The sequence below is a fragment of the Engraulis encrasicolus genome, chromosome 9 (genome assembly GCF_034702125.1).
Source record: "Engraulis encrasicolus isolate BLACKSEA-1 chromosome 9, IST_EnEncr_1.0, whole genome shotgun sequence".
In the NCBI taxonomy this organism is placed as follows: Eukaryota; Metazoa; Chordata; class Actinopteri; order Clupeiformes; family Engraulidae; genus Engraulis; species Engraulis encrasicolus.
Window position 1 is genome coordinate 35449349 of NC_085865.1, and position 25505 is coordinate 35474853.

Genomic DNA, 25505 nt, shown 5'->3' on the forward strand with positions numbered 1-25505 from the left:
CATACTGCAGGAATGAATGACAAAGTTTGCTTCGCTTGGCCAAATTTGTGTGCGTGTCCCCAGATTTAGTGCATGAACACATGCAGGTTTGCTTACCTTATACAGGTAAATTCATGCAGATATTTGTTAATGCTTACTTTACAAATTTGTCTCACGAAATGATGAGTCTGAACAATTTGGAACGGAAGTGTTCCTCTTTCTTATGGGCTTTGGAAAATAGACGATTTTTACCTTATCATAAGCCTCTCAACGTCCCCTTGACCACATCATGACCAGTCAACGCCCACCGTAATATTAAAAAATACAATACCCTAATGCCTAAGAACTGCCGCCTCACAGCTGTATCCTTCTCAATGCCCCCCTTGGGTTCCCCAACGCCCCTCCTGGGAGGTTGTAGAGCCGCCGTTGAGAAAGACTATTTTAGAAGATGGCTGAGTAAACTAAAATCATCAGACCTGGTAGAAGGGGTCGCTCCACATCTTGTCCAGGTTGACAGGGGAGCTGTCGTCGATGTTGACGGTGGCGCAGTACTGCAGGGACTTCCACTCCGTCAGGTGGCTGTAGGAGTCCAGCGCTGCTATCTCCCAGAAATCCTTCTCCGCGTCCATGGGCTCGCCGTCACGCCACTCCTCTATGTTTATCGCCTGCAAAACACAGACAGCGTCAAATCAATTAATAATTTCCTCAAACTTACAACAACTGCAAAGAACCTGTGAAAAAATATTGAGGTGAAATGCAACAAAATTGACTTTAGCACTTTTTGAAATATATTGTATGTATTGCCAAATCAAAAAAAAGGGTTTCACCGTATTGTATCGGGTCTAAGCATTTGGGGACCCATTGCATACCCTACGTCCTTGACCCACTGCACACCAAGTGCAGTATACAGTTAATACTGTATATCTTCTACTCTGAAGAGAGACAGTGTGCCCACTTGTCAGTAAGGTCATATGCTATATACTGTAGTTAGATGTAACCCAGACGTCAGTACCTCGTTATAGAGCTTGACGGCCTCTGCATAGTCTCCCTTGGCCTCAGCCTGCAGAGCATCACAGGTGATGGTCTTGGTGCCAATCTTCCCCCCAAACACACCCCGCACCACGTCATAGTCGCCCAGAGACCGGTACAGCCTTCACAGAGGAAGACAAGCGGAGAAGATGGGACATGGCACATGAGAAAATGGCACAAGAGAAAATAATGCATAGAGACAGAGACAGAGACAGAGACAGTGGAAGGGCAGGCAGTGGTAAACAACAATAACGTTCATAATATAATACAATTATAATATATTAAAATAATAATGATACATTTTATTTAAATTGCACTTAACAATGCAGAAATTTACCACAGAGCAACAAAAGTAACTAAAACAGAGAGCTCATAAAAAACCTCAACAAAAACACGAAAGCATTCAGTTCCTACTTGGCCAGGTGTATCCAGCGCTCTGTGTCGGGGGGCAGCTCTCGGCGTCCGCGTGCCCGTTTGGAGGGGGGTTCGTCGGGCATGGCGGGGCCCCTGAGCAGGCTCTCCTCCAGCAGCAGGATGCCCATGGGCTGCTGCAGACTCGCCAGGCAGCTGGCGCTCACCGCCCCCGGCTGCACGCCCAGCAGCTCACGATGCTGATAGCTCATGTCCTACAGAGAGACAGGCAGAATGATGAGATAGTATTGTAATGTAATTGTAGTAAGTAGGAGTCATTACCAGCCGGCTGCACGCCCAGCAGCTCACGATGCTGACAGCTCATGTCCTGGTGCAAATAAGCACAATCAGGACTCGAATTTTACTTTTTTCATCAACAGCCAAAATGGCTAGTAGATGCTGATCTTACTAGGCAAACACTCACTCACTAATGGGTCAATGTGGCTAGTAAGTTGGTCTTTTCTACCAGCCAAAATATTTCACTAGCATTTGGCCGGTTGGCTGATGTTAAAGGGGCATTCCACCGGTGGAGACATGAATATGTTACTGAAAGTGGGTCATATGTATAGTAGAATAGTAACATACATTTCTAATTTGGTGCCTTCTTGGCCAAGAAAAGGCAGAAAATGACTTTTTAGTGCTTGTGGATTTGTGACAACAATCCCCATAATGCACTGCAATGCTCAAGTTCCACAGGCCACACCCAGTTATTTGGGACTCTATACATCATCCCTCCCTCATCTTTCAGGCAGTGTTGCCAGATTGGGCTGTTTCCCGCCCAATTGGGCTGCTTAGGATGGTCGTGTGCGGGTAAAAATGGCATTTAGCAGAAAAACCTGCCCAATTTTAGCCATAGAAATCAATAGAATTGGGCGGGATTTTGAGCTTCTAGGCTGGTTTTGAGCATTTTTTGGGCTGGAAATCATCAGCCTCATCTGGCAACCCTGCTTGCAGGTGCATCACAGTGGGACAGACATCACTGGAAAGGAGAAGCTGGAGCACACTGCAGCTTAGTTTTCAAGACTTTATTTTGTGCACACATGCGACCAACGTTTCTGTGTTGCTACACCAAAGAAAGTGGATCTAACAAGAAGCGTCATTTTGTTTCTTTTCCGGTATCCACTTTATGTCGGGTGAACGCCCCCTTAGGAGACCTTCGGTTAGGAGACCTTCGGAGTCCTGAGGTTGAGAATCAATGAAGTCCCCTTAGCGCTGTAGATGGCGGTAGCGCACGTCTTGCGCAAACACCTCCAAAAGAGAAGAAGAAGTAGGGGACAACGCCCCCTTAGGAGACCCAACTTGAGCATACGCTTTTGCATTGAGTGGGCGTGTTTTGCGATATCTTGGTTTGATTCAGTATTTTTGGCTACACCTTCTTCAGAGTCAAATGATAGTAAGAGAGAGACACATTTCAAGATTTGACATTCACACGTGATCCTACTTGGTTTGGCTAAATTGGCCTCATCTCATTGCAGGTAATTGACCCCACCCCCAACACCAGGACAAGATTGTAGACAATTAGACAGCTTGCCAACTTCCCAAAACAAAATAAAAAAGTGAAAAAAACAATACACAAAGAACATTGTCAATAAAACCACAGCCGCGATGCTGGAACAATTTGTTACAGAGAGCAAGACATATTGTGTTCCTCATTTATGCCCTGAGGCTCCACTGAATTTAGAGTATGAATCCAAAATGCCTTTCCACAAAGCCTCTCTGTCTAATTGTCTGCAATCTTGTCCTGGTGTTGGGGGGTGGGGTCAATTACCTGCAATGAGATGAGACCAATTTAGCCAAACCAAGTGGGATCACCTGTGCATGTCAAGTCCTGAAATGTGTGTCTCTCTCTTGCTATCATTTGACTCTGAAGAAGGTGTAGCAACACCGAAACGTTGGTTGGGTGTGTGCACAAAATAAAGTCTTGAAAACTAAGCTGCAGTGTGCTCCAGCTTCTCCTTTCCAGCTATGCCAGTGACTTACTGGCAGTGTTGCCAGATGAGGCTGATGATTTCCAGCCCAAAAAATGCTCAAAACCCGCCTGGAAGCACTAAATCCCACCCAATTCTATTGATGTCGATGGGAAAGATTGGGCGAGTTTTCCTGTAAAATGCCATTTTTACCCGCAGACGGCCATCCCAAGCAGCCCAATTAGGTGGGAAACAGCCCAATCTGGCAACACTGCTTACTGGAGCCTCAATGCCAGTGATTTCAAAAGCACTGGGACACTGATCTGTGATAGGTCTGTTAGAGCATTAGGTCCAACCCCCTATGGGCGGGGTTGAAAAGGTGTGAAAAAGGCTTGTAGTCTCAACAGAAATCCACCTCTCTTACACTTCCTATGTCGATGATGCAAAATGACCATTTTTACATCATTGACATAGGAAGTGTTAAGAGATGAATGTGGATTTCTCCAATCTCAGGGGGAATTGAGAGATTTTTGAAAGACCATTCAAAAGTATGACTGGGTGTCTATCAATGGAAAGCCTAATGCAAAATGGGTGGAGTGTCCCTTTAATTTAGATGCCCTCCTGAGTACAATTACAGAGTACAAATTTATATGTGACAAAATACAGGCGAAAATGCCCCCAAAATATATTTGTAAAAGTCTCCTACCTGTACGCATGCCACAAATGGTGGGAAGTAGGCGGTGCTCTTGTTGAGTATGAGGTTGATGTTGTGCAGCAGGTCTTCTAGAACCCTCCTCCTCTCCCCTGACGACTGAGAACGGTCCATCTCCTCCAGGATGCCCGAGAAGAGGGCAGAGAACAGCTGCTTGGCCAGGGTCGCATCCCTCTGAATGGGTAGACAAGGAAATAAAAACAAAAACAATATTATGCTTCAGTATTATATATTACATACTGTATTATTATACAGAATGATCTCCTCATCCAGGATGCCCAAGAACAGGGTACTGAACAACTGCTTGAACAGGGTGGCATTCATCTGAATGAGTAAACAAAAAAACAAAAAAACAACAACAAAAACAGTATTATGCTTCAGTATTTTTTATTAGTGAATGATCTCCTCATCCATTATGCCCAAGAACAGGGCACTGAACAGCTGCTTAGCCAGGGTGGCATCCCTCTGAATGGGGAGGGACACAGAAGACTAATTAGGTGTCCAATCGAATGAGGTTTAAATGGAATGAAAGAGAGCAACTGAGAGGGCAACTCTGGATACAAGGGTCTTAATTCCAGCAGGACGTCCCTGATTAGACTCACAATCAGGGTGTGTCTGTTCAAAGGCAGTTCAGGGGGTATACTAGGAAGCTGGATCAGTAGTAAACCAGGTTAAGTTAACCTTGAGGTAGAGGTAAATCATCTAATAAAAGAGCCTGGAATCCTCATTTTCTTAACTAAATGATGTCTGCTTTACCACCTCCTGTAGGTTAACTAAACCTTGTTCTAAGTATACCGCCCCCCCCAGGTGTCTATGAGAGTGTCTTTGTACACACGTGCAGGGGTGTGATAAGGCTGCTCTGTGTGTGTGTGTGTGTGTGTGTGTGTGTGTGTGTGTGTGTGTGTGTGTGTGTGTGTGTGTGTGTGTGTGTGTGTGTGTGTGTGTGTGTGTGTGTGTGTGTGTGTGTGTGTGTGTGTGTGTGTGTGTGTGTGTGTGTGTGTGTGTGTGTGTGTGTATACCTGTGCAAGGGCCTGGAGTGGTGCTATGAGGCTGCTGTGTTGTATCTGGATGTCCGGCAGGTCTCCTACTCTGTAGCTGCGGTACAGAGTCACCTGGGCATCACGACGGATCTTCTGCTCGGCCTGCTTTACCTGAAGGCACACAAGCGCTCACATTTACATATGAATTGTTCAGTAAATAAGAAGTTTTCAAACAGAGGTTGCTAAAATCTTGACATTGACAAGACAAGAATGCTGCAACTATTGAGAGAAGGACCACAAAATGATACAAGCCGGATTCCCACTGACACACACACACACACACACACACACACACACACACACACACACACACACACACACACACACACACACACACACACACACACACACACACACACACACACACACACACACACACACACACACACACACACACACACACACACACACACACACACACACACACACACACACACACACACCTAACGGTGGGCTCTACCTTCTCTTGGCGCTGTGAGCTGATCTCCTTCTTGGCGAAGTGCAGGCTGACCTTCTCCTGGTCCTTCAGGAAACGCCGCTTCAGCCTCAGGATATCTGCACGACGCTCACGCGCCGCTGGTTTAGTAACAACAACATAAACACATCAACAGTGAATAAACAGTATACAACAGTAGTTTACACAAACTTTTTGTTTTATTTTAATATGGTACATTCTACTTCCTGTTACTGAACACATCTAAACCTCATGCTATGTATTAAATACTATTCAGCTTTTCATACAGCTGCAGTGATAACACTACAATTGCCTTAACTGCTGCGGTATTGCTGCTTCAGTCAAGCTAGTTGGCAAAGTAAAAATCGCTCAACGGGATTGGCCAGTTACCTGCACTCCTGCTGTCCGTCTCGTCGGTGGCGGCCTGGGCTCTCTTGGCCCCAAAGCCCGCCCCCACAGTCTTCCAGGAGGGCGGCCGGTCCCTCTTGCCAAACACCAGCAGGGACGAGGACATGGACTCAGAGGCAGGCAGGGAGTACTCCGCCAGAGTGTCCACACTACTGCCCGTCAGCCAGTTGTAGGCAGTGCGCCGACCTGAACACACACAGACATGTACAGTAGACACACAGGCGGGTCAGTAACATTACTGTACATGAAGAAATGTCAGCCCTAAGAGTCATAATCTTATTTGATTGCCACTGATATGTCTCGCATCATTTACTTAATATTTATATTAAGACTGAATAAGTTAGTCAAGTCAAGTTACTTTATTCGTACTATTGGGTAAGCTGGTTTTGCAGTTCAAGAGAGGTAGGTCTCCCTATGTACACCGCGTTCCACATTATTACGCAAATGACATTTTTTGCCGTTTTCCCAAATAATCAATAGAATTGACAGTTGTCATATTTTTCAAGTCATCAGCCATTAGAGTACAATTTTAAACGTTTTTGAATGAACCTTCCAATGACAACGGTATTTTTTAAAATAATAAAAAACTTAAAATGCCCAAAATGCTCTGTTCCAATTAATTACGCAAAACAGTTTTGTAGTGTTGTAATCCAAATTTCTTTCTTTTTTTCCCATTTACATCAAAACAGCATTTGGTACCTTCAATACATTTCAATGTTCAAAACTTTGCTATAAGCTGTAACTGGAATGCTGCATTTAATATTGAAGTTCTGGAAGCCCAGATATCCTTGATGCTTTGCTCTCAGCTGTTTTTGTTTGTTTGGTCGGATGACCCACACTTCACTCTTCAATATACCCGTAGATTTCCATGCCACGTTTAGGTGCTTTGGAGATGATGACATTCTAACTCACCAGACATAACATCCCATTCATTTTCAATGGGGTTTTATGTCTGGTGAGTTAAAATGTCGATACCACCAAAGCACCTAAACGTGGCATGGAAATCTATGGGTATATTGAAGAGTGAAGTGTGGGTCACCAGACCAAACAAACAAAAACAGCTGAGAGCAAAGCATCAAGGATATCTGGGCTTCCATAACTCCCATGCAATGCCCTGCCATTGACTTCAATGTTAAAGGCAGCATTCCAGTTACTAAGACAAAGAGGTTATCATCAAGTATTGAACATTGAAATGTAATTTAGAAGGTACAAAAATCCAACTGTGTTGATGTAAATGGGAAACAAAGAAAGAAATTTGGATTACAACACTACAAAACTACTTTGCGTAATAATGTGGAACAGAGCATTTTAAGTTTTTTATTACTTAAAAAATACCGTTATCATTGGAAGGTTCATTCAAAAACGTTTTAATTGTACTCTAATGGCTGATGACTTGAAAATTATGACGACTGTCATTTGCATTGATTATTTGGGGAAACAGCGAAAAATGTCAGTTGCGTAATAATGTGGAACGTGGTGTATAAGCTTCATTCAATATGAATATTATATGTTACAGGGACGTAATCATGTTTAATGGTAAATACATTGATTATACATGGTGTTCACAAACATGGAGAATTTTTAAGTGTTCACAAAAAAATCTTTTATAAGGCTCTAAATGTTTAATTAAGTCAGTTTGAGATTAGGTGCAGGAGGCAGCACCAACGTGTTTCTTTGCCGGCCTTAAAACACTGTGTGTGGTGGTGATATTATTCACTGTACAGTACCTGGGCCAGTTTACTGCCTGTGTCAGGCAAAAAATACTCTGTGTGGTGATTGTGTTCCTTCTACCTGAGCCTGGTGCCTGTGTCTGGCTATAACACTGTGTGGTGGTGTGTTGATGGTGTTCACTTTACCTGCACCTGGTGCCTGTGTCTGCCTAAAACGCCGCCTGTGTATGGCTATATAACACTGTGTGTGGTGGTGATGGTGTTCCCTGTACCTGAGCCTGGTGCCTGTGTCTGGCTGAACTCCAGGGAGGCCTGCGTGGCTCTGACCTGGCCCCCCATGCTGCTGGCCTGGGACCCCCCCGCGCTCCCCCCCGAGCCGCTCTGGGACGCCAGCGTCTCCACAAACATGGGCGTCAACACCGTGCTACGTAGACGCCAGTTGGCATCCACCATGTAATCCTGAGGGCACAGAGAAGGTTGCTATTACTATGATCATGCCTCCACATAAGGGTACATTTGGGAGGGAATGGTTTTTGAGATGGGTGACGTTGAAAATAGCCATGCAAAAGATGGCTCAAAAGATTAGACACTTTGGTGCTGACTTGCTACTGTGTTCATTGCTGTTGAAATTACTGTTACACCAATTACTACTGCCATTTATAACAAGGCTATAATTCACAAACTGCATCCTATGACATTTTTGATGGACTGTTGCCCCGTTTTATTTATCATTCGTCAGCAGACAAACAGATTGCGTGTGTGTGTGTGTGTGTGTGTGTGTGTGTGTGTGTGTGTGTGTGTGTGTGTGTGTGTGTGTGTGTGTGTGTGTGTGTGTGTGTGTGTGTGTGTGTGTGTGTGTGTGTGTGTGTGTGTGTGTGTGTGTATCTCTTGTACTGATCTCTGTGCCTGTGCCCTAAAATAAAAGTTGTGGTAATACAGTGGAACGTATGACATCTCAAAAAAAGTCCCACCTGGAACTTGCACTCTGAGAGCGGGTATTCGAACATGTTGCGTGTGTAGTCGGGGCTCTGGCTGGTCCTCTCCAGCAGCAGGTCTGTGGCCAGGCTGAGGAAGCGCTCCTCTATACGGGGTGAGTACAGAGACTGCAGCACCACCAGCATACGCTCCAGAGTCGCCCCCGGCAATCGCCGCTCGTGACTCCAGAAGTTCCGTACGTACAGTCTGTCAGGAGGGACAAACAGAACACGAGAATCAGACAGTGAGGATTAAGCATCTACATAAAGATCAGTTATTCTGAAGTTGAGGAACAGTAATCGTAATACGTTTAATCTACACATTAGAAAAGTTTGAATTTAGAAAAGATTTAGAAACTGATTCCCTATCATACAGCCTAAAAATGATATTATATTCGCTTTCATGCTTTTCTATTTTGAGACAAAAGTGACAATACATTATATTGAAAAGCAAGAAACATGGGTGTGAGGTACGGTCTCTATGTTTTTTAATATGCGCAAGCAGTGGCTGCAGCACTCACTGCAGTCCAGAGTTGTCGTCTGTAAGGCCCTGTAGAAGAGTATCTTTGGCAGTGTTCAACACCTCCAGAGATGTCTGGTCCTCCTTGGACTCGGTGTCACTGTTGAAGATGAACAAAAACGAGAGGGAGAGAGAGAGGGAGAGAGGGAGAGAGAGAGAGAGAGAGAGAGAGAGAGAGAGAGAGAGAGAGAGAGAGAAATTAATCAAACTCAATTGAGAGAGGGAAACAGATAGATGTGTTCAGTATTTGTGGGAAAGGGATAGAGAGAAGGAGAGGGGCAGTGGAATAGAACAATAGAGAAAGAAAGAAAGAAAGGGGTGACTCAGTGCCTGATCTGTAATTGTCCTGCATCAGATGAGGAGTAGGCTACTCTGCTAAATGTAAAGTAATGCAATATAATTCAATGCAGTGTAGTGTAATGTAATGTAATTTAGTGTAATGTAGTGTAGTGTAATGCAATGCAATGTAGTGTAGTGTAGTGTAATAACCTGTAGTTGTCCTGCATCCATATGAGGATCTGTATTACAGTACTCAGTGTAATTTAGTGTAGTGTAATGTATTGTAGTGTAATGTAGTGTAGTGTAGTGTAATGTAGTGTAGTGTAATAACCTGTAGTTGTGTATTGCAGTACTCTATATAGTGTAGTGTAGTGTGATGTAGTGTAATGTAGTCTAATGTAATATGTACTAACCTGTAGTTGTCCTGTATCCACATGAGGATGTGGTACATGCGCTCCCTGCAGATGGGGGAGGGGTGGGAGGTGAAGGAGGTGATGGATGGTAGCAGCTCCCTCAGCTCCACAGGCTTCAAAACAGCCAGCAGCTTATGCACAATGTCCAGACACACACGCTGCCTAGCCTCATCTCTACAGAGAGAGAGGGGGGGAGAGAAAGAGAGAGAGAGAGAGAGAGAGAGAGAGAGAGAGAGAGAGAGAGAGAGAGAGCGCGAGAGAGAGCGAGAGAGAGAGAGAGAGAGAGAGAGAGAGAGAGAGAGAGAGAGAAACAGAAATGCAAAAAGACCATATGCTAGAATTATATATTTTTTTATAAACAGTCATCTTTGACAAAATACCAAGTCAACAATGAACTATTGACAAAACTAGATGCAACAACAAAAACATCCTTAAATACCAAAACCATAAACTACCACTACTATGGATGCATGTGTACTGTACCTGTGTTTCATGATGGGGTGGAGGTCAGTGTTCGAAGTTTCTGCTGAAACCCTAAGCTTTCATATGCATCTCCCCTTATGTGTAACCCTGTGCTGTGTGTGCGCAGGAGTACCTGTGTGTCATGATCTGGGTGAAGTCTTTGGTCTTGAGGTGTGTGTAGATGTCTGGGATGACCTCCGCTCGGCTGGCTACACACTCCAGGCAGTGGGTCTTCAGGATGCCATGCAGTTTAGGCAGCAGGAAGAAGATGATATTCACAAACCTGAGGACACACACGCGCGCGCGCGCACACGCACACACACATACCTTAAAACCAGTCTCAGAACCACCATCTGATCTACTGAGTGCATAAACAGTGCCATGTAGTAAAGACTTAGACTTAGAATAGTGGTGGTGTGTGAATTTCAAAACTTCTCTACCACCTGCACTACTACTAACTATACACAAGTTGCTCTTTCCTAATTGCACTTGATTCTGCAAATAATGTTTTCAGAAACCATCAGTGAGCAGTTCAAAGCAATAGCAATTAATTGTGATTCATTTACAGGAAATGGGGAGCAAGAAAGAACATAAGGGTTCAGAACCTGAAGATATGACTCCCTCACCTGTCCACTAGAGGAGGGAAGTGCTTGCAGACTTTGCTGAGGCCGATGACGAACTTGTCATCCATGCTCTTCTTGTTCAATTCGGACAACTTTGAAACGGTGAGACTGAATAAAGACTCATCATGTTGCTGAAAGAATGTGAACATCCACAATTTATTTTATATTTATTACTAATTATTATTATTAGTCTTTATTCAATCATGAAAACAGAGCTCATAATTGTCTGTTACCGTACATGCATCCCTTCTTTCTACAAACATCACATACACAAACAGATGAAGTCACCTACATTTTTTGTTGCCTGGTAGTTGAGAATCAGGCCAATGATTTCAGCAGCAGCAGAGAACACTTCCTTGTAGCGAATAAAACCCAGATTGTTGGCAAGGGACTGGAAATAGCTGTGGGAGGAAAATGTGATGCAGGAGTATTGTTGGGGTCTACATGCAAGAACATTTTAAAAAAATGTGCAAAAGGACATAAAGTAAACAGAAATATGTGGAAGGCTACAAAGTGAGTCAGGCATAACACAGTCAGTGCAGCCAGGTTGTAGGGTAATGCCTTGTGTACAACAAGCACGACCTACGCAACCTGAGCGGCGGAAGTCATTATTTCTCTATGGGGGGAAGGCGAATAAAGCTACCAGAGCAAATTTGCCAAGAGCGAAGCAAACTGAGCGACCAGAGCGAATTTTACCGATTAAAGTCAAGCTAATCTTATGGAAATGAGCCATGACGCGGTTCGGCGAAAACGAATTGGACTGTTCATATCTCCGAATGTCCCAGGCTGTCAAGTCAAAGGCGTTATGTGATTAGCTAAATAAAACATGTCAATGGCACATCCAGAGCAAATGAAGCGAATTCATGCCGAAACTTCTTCAACCACCTCAGCTACCTGCGTCACGTAGGTCGCGATTGGTGTACACAAGGCATAATGGGTAGAAATTCTGTATTAGCCATATTAGTGTCTGTCAGATTACATTACACTTAGGTGATGCTTTTATTCAAAGTGGCTTAATGGTTACAGTCCCAAGAGCAATATAAAGTTAGATACTTTGTTCAAGGGCACTTCAGCCATTACCCACAGGTTAGTGTGGGATTCGAACCTGCGATGCTTCTGATCCCTAAACCAACTCCCTAACCAATAAGCCACAAATGCCCTCCCAGATGTTCTGGTTACTGGTTTAAAACAACAGATGTTCACCGGTCCTGGCTGACGCTGCAGTCGATGTCGTAGGGAGGCAGGTTGTTGGCCAGCACAATGCCCAGCAGCTGTAGACCCACTGAGTTGTCCTTGCTGTTGGGGTCTGTACCGGCAAAGCGCTCATAGATCAGACTACAAGGGGAAGAGAAAGTACAGTATAAACACAATGAATATATTGCAACACATTCACAAAAAATTAAAGCAATCTATACAGTCCAATCCAACCCAAAGACAAACCCTGAAAGTTGAAGTAAGATAAAACATTGATGCAGCATGTTGGCAATAAAACCATGACGTCAAAGTTAGCCTGACAAAGTTAGCTTACATGAAGTGGTAAACCCGCTAATAGACAGCCCACAGATGTCTTTTAGTTAAGAAAATTAAGACTCCAGGCTCTTCTAGTATATAATGTACCACTGGTCCCAGGCTATGAATGATCACTAATGACAATTTAACTGTTCTGACACTTAGGAGTTTTAGAAAGATTTAGGAGGTCTTTCAGGGGGACTTTTTAACAACAGCTGCTGAGTGCTATCCCTCAGGGTTTTTATGTCAGTTTCGTCCAGTTCTGATGCCATTAGCCATTCCCGTAATATGGCTGGTTTAGACAGTGGCAGTCGGTGAAAACTGTCGGGGTTCCAGCTTTTCTTTTTACGGCCGCAGCCGGAATAAGAACACACACGGACCATGTTTACCTAGCCACCTGATGGAGTAGCCTGCATCCGGGTCAGACTAGAGAGTTGCAACAGTGATACACCTCTGAAAACACTGGCCAGTGACAGACTGTGTGGTCCGATGATCTTCTCTGTGCCTCGGTTTGATTGACGATACCTTTGTGATGAAGTGTGTAGCGTTTTTGAGGTTGTTTATAGCGGGGAAACATCAGAAAGTAATATTTACAAATTGGCCCCGCCGTGATGCATTGGCTGCGTTATTCGCCAAAAAGCTTGAAATAAGCTAACTCCATAACGGCGCAGCATTTCTCGGAATGGCTCATCATTAGATACATTTTGGGGCATGGGAAATCGATGGTGAAACTTTCATTTTACGCCGGAGCTATCCTTTAACAATGTGAAACAAAATTTAGTCTTCAAAAAAACTTTTTTCCCCAAAACATGAGCCTGAAAATGGGGGGTCGTCTTATATTCAGGATGGTCTTATATTCAGGCTAATACGGTATTTCTTATTACTTTTTTCATTTTCTTTGTGTCTTGTCCTGCTGTAATGTGTGGATGGCCAGGTGGCATTCAATTTCCCCTTGGGGATTAATGAAGTCTCTCTCTCAACCGTAAGGCATGTGTAGAGAGTCCTCACCCATAAGGCACATGTAGAGAATCCTTACCCGTAAGGCACGTGTAGAGAATCCTTCCAGCACTCCACCACCGTGCGGATGATCTCCAGGTTGTGGCGGAACACAGGCCTCTTCTGGTTGAAGCAGTTCCGCATCAGGAACTCTAGCAGTCGATTGGCTAGAACCTCGTCTTTGGTGTTGCCCTGGAGACACAGCAGCAGAGGTATAATGGATGACTGTTACGTCAATGTAATCAATGTGAAGTGTAGTAACAACATGTATAATGACTGCTCCCTTGGTATTTTTGCCTACATTGCCACCAATACAACAACCACTATACTCAAATAAACTACCGGTACTACTATTTAAAACAATATGCATACATAATAGTCCATGAGCCAGACCACCGATCGCAATCGAAAGGGTGGGCAAAGTCTTGTTGGTATTTTATTATTGCTATATATGTCCAGTTTATGAATTGGTATGATAACCTTTGCAGAACAGTAGCTTTATCATATTTATCATGTATTTCTTATTTGAACCATTTTACACTAAAAACGCCTGGGCTAATTTGCTAATATCTTGATAAATTGAACATAAAAATGACTTTGAGATAAACATATTTATAGGAAAAGATGTTATACAAAGTTCTTGGATAGTTCAAAAGGCACGTTACACATATTTCCCACTTAATTTAGTTCAGGCCCCCATTTTCACTGACTTTTCATTTAAAAATGAGGGTTTATTTCTCAAGAGTGAAAATACTGAAAGATTGGGTAAAAAAATAAATCTTCTATTCCTCACCACACAATTTTCCCAGTACATTACAATACAGGTGGGTTTTGTATTACAAGTTTCCTTAATAGTTATGTTTCATTATCCAAACAAAGTGTAATGTACACTACCGTTCAAAAGTTTGGGGTCACCTTCATTTTTCCAGTTATTTGTTTGCAATTCAAGTCGCAAACATCTTTTAAATAGCTTGAAATTGAATAATGGAAAGTACTGAACAGCCACAGGTGAAAAAAGGTTTGATTACCCATAAAATTGTTTAAACTTGACAGAAGAGTGAAATCTAACCAAGCTTTTTCACCCATTTATTACATAGAAATACGTGTTTTAGTCCATTTTTAATTAGTACACCAGACTAGACACTACCTTAGTACACTTTGATTAGTCCAAAGTTAGTGATACATTTTGGTCTATTCTATGCATGGTCTATACAAGTAAATCCATTCAACAGTTACTTTTTCCAATATCAAATTGCTTATTTGTTGCATGCATTAATTTCAGGGAACAATAACTCTATACACTGATTTTATACTAGACCTGAAATTGAAAAGGAATAAGCTTAACTGTCAGAAAGAAGCACTGTGGGAGGAAAGTGTGGTGACCCCAAACTTTTGACCGGTAGTGTACTTAAATGTAAACTAATTTACAGACACACTCGAATTTGATATGTAGACAAAGACCTATTTGATAAAGCAGAGACTACACTTTTTACATCGACTAAGGGTGTTTGGAGAGGATAAAGTAACTTTTTGTACCATGCTGTTATTGAGAGTGTACTACACTATACAATCCAGTGGCATGCACAGACATTTTTGGGGGCAGTTGCTCAAGGTGGGGGCGGGGGGCATGTGTAACTTCCAGTTGCCTTGCTAGGTTAGAGCAGGAGTGGGGAGCTATTTTCATTCGTGGACCACTTCAAATTTTACAAAAGGCTGCACTATGAACACAGATCAGGATTTCCCCCTGCAGTTTAGGCCTACATTGAAGGTGGGCACCTTCACAACAGACCCCACCTCCACTAGGTCCCCTGAAAACAACTTAAGTGTATTGCAAATGAAATTTCTAAGAGTTCTTTACAAAGCATGCCCACGGTTAAAATTACGTCAGGGGCCGTAAACGGCCCTTGAGACATAAGTTACATTCCCTACCCTTGAATTCTAAACTATATTATATCAGGGGGAATTGTCACATGCTTTTGATCTCAAGAATTTCTACCGTAGATGATAATGCCAATATGGAACACATTGTGACAAAATAAAAGGGAACTGTCAAAAAGGGCCTTTTTTCGTCCAATACTGCGAAGGGGCAGGTGCTTTAGCACCACCAAGTCCGTTCCTATATCTGTGCATGCCTATGATACAATCACTTGGGTTTGGAAATCTAACCATAAAAGTAAAGTCCCAAATCAACAGACTGACCCACTCTGCACTGAAAGTAGTGGGGGTGAGGGATCACCCCACCTTCAAAGCAACATACTGTGAAGAGTCCAGAGAGCAGGCCAGTAACAGGGAATAACAGATTACACGTTTCACGATTATTAACAATAAAAAAATTGAAGAGTTGCATTCTCTTACAGTTACTACTTCAGTGTCTGGTAATGAAAGTACATTTACTATGTGAAAATAAGTGGTGGTTTCTAGATTCATATGTTATGCTATTCTCAAATTTTGATCATTCCACACATAACCCAGAGAATACACATAATGTGCATGCGTGTTGGTGTGGCAGTGGCTGTGCGTCTGTGCCTGACAGATGGAGTTGACTCTATGAGCTTTATCTGCTTTCATTTGTCTCCTTCTGCTCAAATATGGGTCATTCCACGCCAAATCAACAAGTGCCCGCGCACTTAGGTCTCAAAAAATTCTGAAAATATTACCAAGTGTACCCATGGTACTTAAGAGAAGCACTGTAAATTTATTTGAATGCAAGATGTATACTCTCCGTGTTACAGCCAATTTTACTGGGGGAGGGGGGTGCCCATTTTGTTCACACTCTTTTTTTTGTCAAAGTTCACAAGCCCCTAGCTCAATAACTAAACCATGTAGGAAGCTCAAATCTGGCATGCTGGTACATAGATAAGAATAGTTTGTTGCTAAACTGTCAGTTTTGGTCTGTATGATCCTGCATCGTCATAGCATTCCCTCAAAGACGATACAAATTGTACTGGAGTTTTTGGCTGTGCTCTGTTTAGGCCTTCAGAAGACATATTTGTGCCCAACATAGCCTCATGATTTTTTCCCCTTGTAGATACAAGTAGAACCACTCCCATAAAAATCTATAAATAGAAAGGAAACCCCATCAGTGTTTGACCAAAAGACCTCACAAGTCTGACAAATCATTTTGGGTGTCATTTTCAGAGCACCAGAACACCTTGTGGGATTGTCCCCAGATTTTTATTTTATTTTTTTCTTCATTCTCCATGAAGTCTTCTTTTTAAAAATGCCAATGAGACTTGTCTTATGTGATGTTTTCCTTTTTAATTTCCACCCTGAACATGGGCAAAATGCAAAAAGAGAGCAACATGATTTCTATAACATTTAATGTAAAGACTAAATAATCAAATGCAAATTTTGCCCAGACATGATCACCCGAGAGTCCCTGTGCAGGGGTGCAGGTATCCCTTTCAATTTCAATGATTTCAGGAGCGTTCAATGTGGGAGCAGGTTCACACACCAAAAGAGACAGTAGGTCAGGCACATAGAGTCATGTTGTTACTTTTTTTGACCAGCAGATGGCAGCGGAAGAAATGCATAGAAAACATATTGCTCTCAATGTGCATGGTGCCCATGTTCAGGTTGGAAATTAAAAAAGAAAACATCACATAAGACAAGTCTCATTGGCATTTTTAAAAAGAAGAGTTCATGCAGAATGAAGAAAAAAATCAAATAAAAATCTGTGGACAATCCCACAGGGGGTTCTGGAGCTCTGAAAATGACACCCAAAATGATTTGTCAGACTTGTGAGGTCTTTTCAAACACTGATGGGGTTTCCTTTCTATTTATAGCTTTTTATGACAGTGTTCCTACTTGTCTCTACAAGGGAAAAAAATCAAGAGGCTATGTTGGGCACAAATATGTCTTCTGAAGGCCTAAACAGAGCACAGCCAAAAACTCCAGTACAATTTGTATCATCTTTGAGGGAATGCTATGACAATGCAGGATCATACAGACCAAAACTGACAGTTTAGCAACAAACTATTCCTATCTATGTACCAGCATGCCAAATTTGAGCTTCCTACATGGTTTAGTTATTGAGCTAGGGGCTTGTGAACTTTGACAAAAAAAAGAGTGTGAACAAAATGGGCACCCCCCTCCCCCAGTAAAATTGGCTGTAACACGGAGAGTATACATCTTACATTCAAATAAATGTACAGTGTTTCTCTTAAGTACCATGGGTACACTTGGTAATATTTTCAGAATTTTTTGAGACCTAAGTGTGCGGGCACTTGTTGATTTGGCGTGGAATGACCCACATCTACCTTCATCTGGCTGTCCCTGCTGGTAACTCTTATAATGTCGTCTTCGGCTGAGTTTCCCAAAAACATGTAGCATCTTACTGCAGCTGGGGTCTCCCCTATTCACTTGCTGAAAATGCTTAACTACATCAACAACATTGCTATGACATTACAGAGAGCCATAGTGCTGTGCTAAGGGGTTAAGTAGTAATAAGTAGTACTTAAGTGCTTCACGATGAGATCAGAGCTCTTTCAAGCAGTTTTTCATAAGCTGGGGCAGGACTTGGAGCTGTCCATGGATGTATTCATGAAGCATTTAGGTGTCAACTCTACATAACATCGACAAATACGTAGAACATAAATACAACCTGCTACCAGCTTTTCTCCACTCAGCATGGAGTGTGAATCAAGCCAACTTCCACCATGTGAGGACTGCCTCCTCATGCATGCTATGTTTGCCAACTATCAGGCTGGCATCTTGAGAGCAAATCTTCAGCAGCATCCACAAATCCCAACCCCACTTGACCATGGTTGGGCCAACTATGAAAATGACCAGCTCATTATGGATGCGGCAATCTCCAGCCCCTGAGGCAGTGCTACAACTGATGTCTTGCAAGTGCAGCCATCAATGTAAACTGCCGGATTGCCAATGTCTGAGAAGTAGCTCAAAATGCACAACCCTCTAAAAACTTCAGACATGCGTGTATCAGCATGAAGAGGATAATCATGGTGACATATTTCCAGATGCTTACTGGACTGTGTCAGATCTTGAGGACTGAAATAATGCTCTTTAGTTTATTTTAATATGGTTAATGTGTATTTGTTCATGGTGTTTGTTCATGTTATTCTTGCTGTTGCAGGACAAGTTTAATTAAAAAAAAAAAAAAAAAACGATTTCACATGTTGTCATTTTTATCACATTTTGTCATTCACATATTGCTTAGGTGATTCTATTAGGTCTATTGGTATGGTCTAACAACCGTTTTAGGGTCTTGATTGAAAGGAAAGCATCCCTGAGGAAATGTAAGCACCCTGTGTGGTCAAAAAACTGCATAATAACAAAGAACAACAATACAGTTTTCACATTTCCGTTTTACTGGTTCACCATTTCAACGCATGATCTTTCACTAACTACCTCTTTGCAATGGTTATCATGCCATATTAATGTACAGTATATGATTGTCACATGTTAGTATGTGTTAATTAATTATGTTTTTAGTGTTGCTTTGCTGTTGGGGGAAAAGTAAAAAAGTAAAAATAAAAAAAACATAAAAAACGGATTTCATATGTTATCCTTTTTATCACATTTTGTCATTCACATATTGCTGAGGTGATTCTATTAGGCCTATTAATGTGCTCTAACAACCCCTGTAGGGTCTTATTAGAAGGGGAAGCATCCCTGAGGTAATTCAAGCACCCTGTGTGGTCAATTAACTACATACCGTAATACAGTGCTTAATTTGTAAATCACAAGGTACCGGAACGCAAAACACATATGACACCACAGCGATGATGAGTTGGACAGAGGTCCCGGAACGCACAGAAAAAATCTACATAGGCTACAATTACGCAAACGAATAAAAACGGGGGGATGCAATTCCCTATATTTTAACGACATTGAGCATGTCAGCTCATGGAACCATACTTTTGTTTTTTAATACGGTTGGCAATCCAATGGCCAACAACCATAGCCTATTAAATGATGTAATGACAACAACCAATATTTTAGTTTGATCGCTAACTTTATGCTTAGTAGTTTCAGCAAATGCAGTGCATGGAAAGTATGCTTTCCATGAGGTGAAAAGAAACCGAATCGGTCTTCTACTACCCATGGAAAGGACAGCGCATGGCTTTCCAATTGTTATCCTTTCCCCGTATTCACACAACGTTGGCAAATCCACGCTTTGTTGGCGACTTTCTTGCATATAATTTGGCTAATCCGCATGTGCTGTTGCGATATGCCACTTCACTATTTCAAGGGCTCGTGCACTGATGGTAAGCGAGCGGCAGCGAAGACGGCGATGTTCCCTAGACTTGGCTTTTCACACTGACTGTCTGCTCGCGCTGCGGTCCGATTGAAAATCCCTCCAGCAAGTGCTTTATTTGGAGCGTGTATGCCATATTTGAATGAAACATCACATTGTCTTTGCTGTTTTCGTGCTCAAATTGACTTGTAAGCAGCTGTCGGGTGGGTCCTGGGAGGGAAGGAAACGCGCGCTCTAGGCGGAGCCGTGGAAGATATCATCCTCTCACCTCGGCTATCTATCCTTTTTGCTACATGGCTGATTAATGCACCGAAAGTGGCCCAGGCGCCCGTGCCACTATAAACTAGTAGCCTATGTCCAAAACCTTGTGTGCCGACCAAAATTTGATGAAAACTTTTAAACAATGTTTGGCACAGCCAGGCTTTCCATCTCATCCGCGCATATGAACAAACAGCGAGGGAGGGGCAACTTCATGTAGCCTACATTTAATCAGATACTCGGGATGGAAATGTAGTAGATCCATAATAGTTATGATTCTTAAATGTGTGGGACAAGCAGTAGGCTACCAATTGCGCTTCCCTCACCAAAATAGCCACGCAAACGCTGGACTTCTCCTACTGCAATACGTGGAGAGGTCGCCACTTCAGAATCCTCTCCCTTTCACTCAAACACTCTCACTATGTCGAATGTCATATATGATTAACTGTTGCATGCCCCTGCGTCGCGATTATAAAATATGATGTCGATTTTTTTTTTTAAGTCGGTGCGCGTTGCCTTCAGCTCTACCATATTGTAACGTGCAGCCGACTGTAGGCTATTTTAAAGTTTAAAAGGTTATGAGTTGGTTTAGCCTTCGTTACCTTTCCAAATATGAATAAAACCACTGACCAACACATAAGAAATAACTTAGATCAACACAACGAATATCTTTTTTCTTTTTTTAGTAGTGCACTTTTGCAAACTCTTGTTTGCAGACTCTCGCGCTCGGTCTCAATTTGGAACAGCGCACATCAGTGTCTACTGTCTAGCTTTCGTGATTCAGAAATGGTGATCTTCTCGGCGCGCACACTTCATGGTTCCTTCTCGCTTGCTCACTCGTGGTTGTTGCGATCCTGACAGTCTCAAACCCAATTTAGGCCTATAGGCTGCACGGTGAGATGGGAAATGTAGCCTAGTGAACATGGCATGATGCTGCGCTCTCACTCCTGAGGAGGCAGAGGTAGTCCGTTATAATAGGCTATAATATTTTATTAATTCACGGGAGGTGCCGGATCAGCCAAAATAAGTCCCGGAACGCAGGGGGGTCAAAATTACGAGGTGGGGGATCCTGTTCCGGCATATTCCGGCTCAAATTAAGCACTGCCGTAATAGCAAAGAACCACAATACCGATTTTCACATTTCCATATTACTGGTCCACCATTTCAACACATGATAACTACCAAAAAGCTACCTGTTTGCAATGGTTATCATGCCAAACTGTTTACTTGAGATGTCCAAGAAGTCAAAAAAACAGATTAGAACTTGCCCACCCGTTCGATTGCGAGAGGTCAATTTTTGGGACCTGGCTCAAGGCCTATAACTGACAGTAGCTCAGTTTAGATACAATTTAGCCCTGCAACTGCAAATAATGAATACAAGGCTAAGTGTAAGAAAAAATAACTTCAGTGAGACAGAGTTCTCCTTTGGCTGTGATGACGTACCTTGGGTGTGGCCAGACTGGTCCAGGAGAGGACGGTGACCACGATGTCTACCACCATGAAGTGGATGCCCTCTCCCCCGTTATGGCCACTCACCACCAGCTGCAGCAGAGGCCCCAGCCACTGCTTGGCATACGGACGGAAGACCTACAGCAGGGCACAGGATGTCCATATGAGTTCTCAAAACACCAAATTGAAATAAATGAATAATGACACACACAATTCTGTATCTTCTGTAAGTCATCAGAAAAGGGCCGTTTACACTTGGCCAGCTATTTTGATTAACTAACTTTTTCTTCCCTTTGTCATTATGCCGTCGAGACCTGTCATGCATATACCAAGCCTGTAGGCGGCAGTGTTTTTCTTTGTTTAGAAGCAAACACGAAAGAGTTTTCGAAAATATTACTTTTTTTGTTTTGCTTTTAAAAAGAATCTGTGTGTAAGCGAAAGGTACAAACCATGGGGAAAGTGTGTTTTTTCATTTACCTGGGTCGGTGTAAACATTGTCATCATTGAAGTGACAACTTGACAGAGTATACCAAGTGATATCTTCACATATGCAAAAGTCCTCAGCTTGACATATGCTTCTTTACTTTACTACTACTTAAGTTGTCAAGGATTTATGCAATGAACATGTACTGGGTAAGAACATGCACATGCATTTTCAAGTACATAGATTTTGAAAGGCATTGGTGAATAACAGAGATATGGAGAAGAAGAGCACTAGAAGAACTCTATATGACATTGCGTATAGGCTTTCTGACCTCCTCAGTGTTGATGATGAGTTTGGCGATGAACAGGCGGATGTTGAGAGGGGTGGACGGGTTGCTCAGCTTCCCATGAAGGAACTTCATCCAGGGAGGAAGCTCAGGGGGAGTAGTGCCCTAAACACACAGACATACAGGTGTGCATACACAGATGCACAGATAAAGACACAGACACACACACACACACACACCAGATCACCAATTATCAAACAGGCATACTTATGTGTAGGTCATTCATTGTTTCCTGGAAACGCTTTAATTGACAAAGAAAACTTTCACAGCTATGTATACAAGACACACACGCAAGATAGATATACAGACAAAAAACAAAAACTTTCAACAATCTAGTGCAGGGGTGGCAACGTTTGTGACATCGAGTACCAATTTATAATACTTTTTTCAATGACCATGCTTGCCCTTACGGAAAAGCATTTGTTTGTCCACGTCACAATAATAATATTAAGACTGCAGTATTCAGCTACTCCACTGAAAGAGAAGGTTTATTTATACTGTATGACAGTTTTAAGAAGCATAAATGATGTTAAAAGGCACAAAAAGGCACAAAATCAAAACATTAATGGATATTTGGATATTTTTCTTGTCTTTCATGCATCATTTTATGTTGAATAAACAACACATTTTGAGAGACAACTCAGTAGCCTAGCCCTGTGCTTTGGGAACAAACACAAGCGGGAATCGCAGTAGGATTTTGTTGGATGACAAAATGTGTCTGCACTGCAGGTCTTTTGACAGAATTAAGCAGGAGAACCGGAACAAATTAAACCCTTTTTCCTTAATCATTAGTTTCAAAGATAATGAAGCCGATTATTTACAGTATTTCATGATCAACAACTGACACATGTATTCTATAACTTACCAAAGAAATTCAACAGCAGTTAAGACAGCATGCTTTTTTTTCAACTTGAACGCAACATGTCCTTACAATGTCTTTTTAGCGAAAGGAAATTACTTTCAGCTAGGAAGTAGCTTTTGGGTATAATATCTGTGTGCCCGCCAGTGATCATACCATTGCATGCCATAGGTTGCAGACCCCTGATATAGTGCAATACATCAGCACAGACATTGGTGCAATGAAAAAAAGGTGTTGTACCAACATGAAAGGCCAAATTAGCTGAAGACATTTTCATTTCATTTCTTCTGTCCCTCATGAAATGTAGGCTTTCCTTAGTGAATCAGGTGCTTGTGTTTGCAGTGCTGTGTCTGCAGTGTTGTGTGTTGCAACAGGCCCAGCTGGGTCCAGCGGGGCCCAGCACCCCGAGGGAAGTGCAGGTGAGATCAGCAGTGTGGTGCGGTGGAGGAGGAGAGCAGACGAGCGAATGCAGGGCCGCGGACATCTTTCACCAGACCTGGGACCAAGTCATCTGTAAGGCCCCTCACTCAATACATACAATGCAATGAGAATCCAATTCTAGGTCCCCTCCTCTCTCTGGGCACAACCAGACATGAACAACATTGAGCATGTCTTTGGTAGGATGAATGAGGAGACATGGAAGAGAAAGTCCGAACGTCTGGGTGAACTCTGAGAGGCATGCAAGACTGACTTCAAGAAATTGCATTATTTGCTGAAACACATGGATACAGTCCAGCAAGCTAAAGGAAGTCATACGAGATATTAATTCGGATCTTACATCACCAGTACTTACAGTTGAGGACGATATTACTAGCCCCCCTCCTGAAATTAGACATATCTCTTCATTGATCATTGAGAATTATCATTATTAATAAATGTATGTTATTCTGGAAACGAATACACCATGGAGATAGTATCCAATAAGTTAAATTTGGACTTTTCCATTTTCACAATGAGTTTAAACAAAAAAGTGTAAAAATGGCAAGGACAAAATTATTAGCCCCCTTATCATTAATAGTCAATACAGTGCCATTTATATGGCGTCATTATGTGGACAAAAGGTCCACGAGCGCCACTTACTGCCCACGCGAGGTATTTTATTCTGCGCGCGCGTGTAGACACTCTCGCGCGCGCGATTTTGCTCTGCGCGCGCGCGCAAACACCGTCTCACGCGCGAGAGGTGACATGAATTTCCTCACGCGCGAGCAGAAATATGAATATTTAAATAATCTCCTCCCACTGATTAGCATAACCAACGAGGCGGAAGTTTGTTTAGTCTGAAATAATCAGACACAGATCTCAAGAGCAATTGTTGATATCGTTGCTACAGTAACTGCAGCTGGCGTCAGAGAGGATTTATAGGTAGAAAGGCTATGCTGGCGTTTACTGATTGGAATGACTGAAGGTTGCACCTCTATTGCTTACCCATTTTTATGAAAACATTGTTTTTTAATTGTTTATTTCATGGGCGAACTTGTTGAGATTCGCAGACAGCAGATGAGGAATAAAGTGAGTAGACATTTCATCAAATGCTATGGTTCGTGTCCTGTCAAGCTTCATTTTGCCCACGACGAGTGCGTTTTAAGAAAGTTAGCAGGCTAGGCATTTGGCATGATGACAAAGTTGTTTTGCAAAGAAGACCAAAATGCACGTTAACATGTTGTAAGTGCAATGTTTCACTGAAATCCAGCTCCGTGTGCTGCATGACTGAGAGACATACCGGTACAAACCTGTTTCCTACGATGGTCCAGTCAGATATTTGTAATGTAGGCTATAAGGATTCAAGTGTGTTTGATACTTTTGCTGGTAAGCATTGCAATAAAAGAGGGAGCCGGATAGTCAATTCAAGCGGTCAGATCAGAGAACCTTTATTGAAATCGGTTGGAACAATCATTCATTTTGCCACTGTCGTGTTCTCCATAGCTGGTGACGACAGTAGGCAAGACGGCCGCAGTTGACTTGAGACCGGAGACCGAAATATGGATTTTGTAGGCTATGTATTCAGCGATCCACAACGGGTATACACAAGGAGGTCTACATAAGTCATTGGATATACACAACTAGGTGAATTTAGCCTACATTGCATCAAAGAGCTCACTCTGTGCTTTGGAATGAAATGATGAAGTGGCTAGAAAATGAACCGTGCGCTGAGTATCCAGTAGATGGCGTCGACACACTGTAAATAAACAATGACACTACAATACTGACACAAGCACAATTAATGATTAGGCTAGAAAGATCACTTTCTCAAAGTACTGCAATTACTCCCAGGAAGTTGACTGGTTCGTGGAAAATGGTAGAGCAATACCGGCCTCTTCGAATATAGAGTTGAATAATTGAATCTTTAAGAAGTGACATAAATGGTACAGATCAATACACTGTATTTACCTGCTCTCTGTGTCACTTGGCTAGTACATTTAATGCAATGTGATACCAGTGCAATGCAATACATTTAATAAAAAAGGTGCAGACATTTAAATAAATAAATAAATAAATCTGCCATCAGTTGCTGATCGGCGGCCCTTGTACGGAGGTTGTCACACACAGCCAACAAAACCACATG

General features: G+C 42.5%; 1 protein-coding gene across 1 annotated transcript in view; it reads right to left on the reverse strand.

Moving 5' to 3' along the window:
* prkdc (protein kinase, DNA-activated, catalytic subunit) overlaps nucleotides 1-25505 on the reverse strand; it is a 102411-nt gene that overhangs the window by 24556 nt on the left and 52350 nt on the right. Inside the window, exons 48-65 of the mRNA XM_063207035.1 lie at nucleotides 22069-22188; nucleotides 21308-21451; nucleotides 13427-13578; nucleotides 12085-12216; nucleotides 11174-11282; nucleotides 10885-11012; nucleotides 10392-10541; nucleotides 9797-9970; nucleotides 9106-9204; nucleotides 8582-8792; nucleotides 7883-8069; nucleotides 5923-6126; nucleotides 5539-5654; nucleotides 5058-5189; nucleotides 4033-4212; nucleotides 1423-1634; nucleotides 992-1130; nucleotides 456-644 (exon numbers count right to left, since the gene is read on the reverse strand). Of these exons, the coding sequence (XP_063063105.1) occupies nucleotides 456-644; nucleotides 992-1130; nucleotides 1423-1634; nucleotides 4033-4212; nucleotides 5058-5189; nucleotides 5539-5654; nucleotides 5923-6126; nucleotides 7883-8069; nucleotides 8582-8792; nucleotides 9106-9204; nucleotides 9797-9970; nucleotides 10392-10541; nucleotides 10885-11012; nucleotides 11174-11282; nucleotides 12085-12216; nucleotides 13427-13578; nucleotides 21308-21451; nucleotides 22069-22188 (2778 nt within the window). The remainder of the gene's footprint in view (nucleotides 1-455; nucleotides 645-991; nucleotides 1131-1422; nucleotides 1635-4032; nucleotides 4213-5057; nucleotides 5190-5538; nucleotides 5655-5922; nucleotides 6127-7882; nucleotides 8070-8581; nucleotides 8793-9105; nucleotides 9205-9796; nucleotides 9971-10391; nucleotides 10542-10884; nucleotides 11013-11173; nucleotides 11283-12084; nucleotides 12217-13426; nucleotides 13579-21307; nucleotides 21452-22068; nucleotides 22189-25505) is intronic.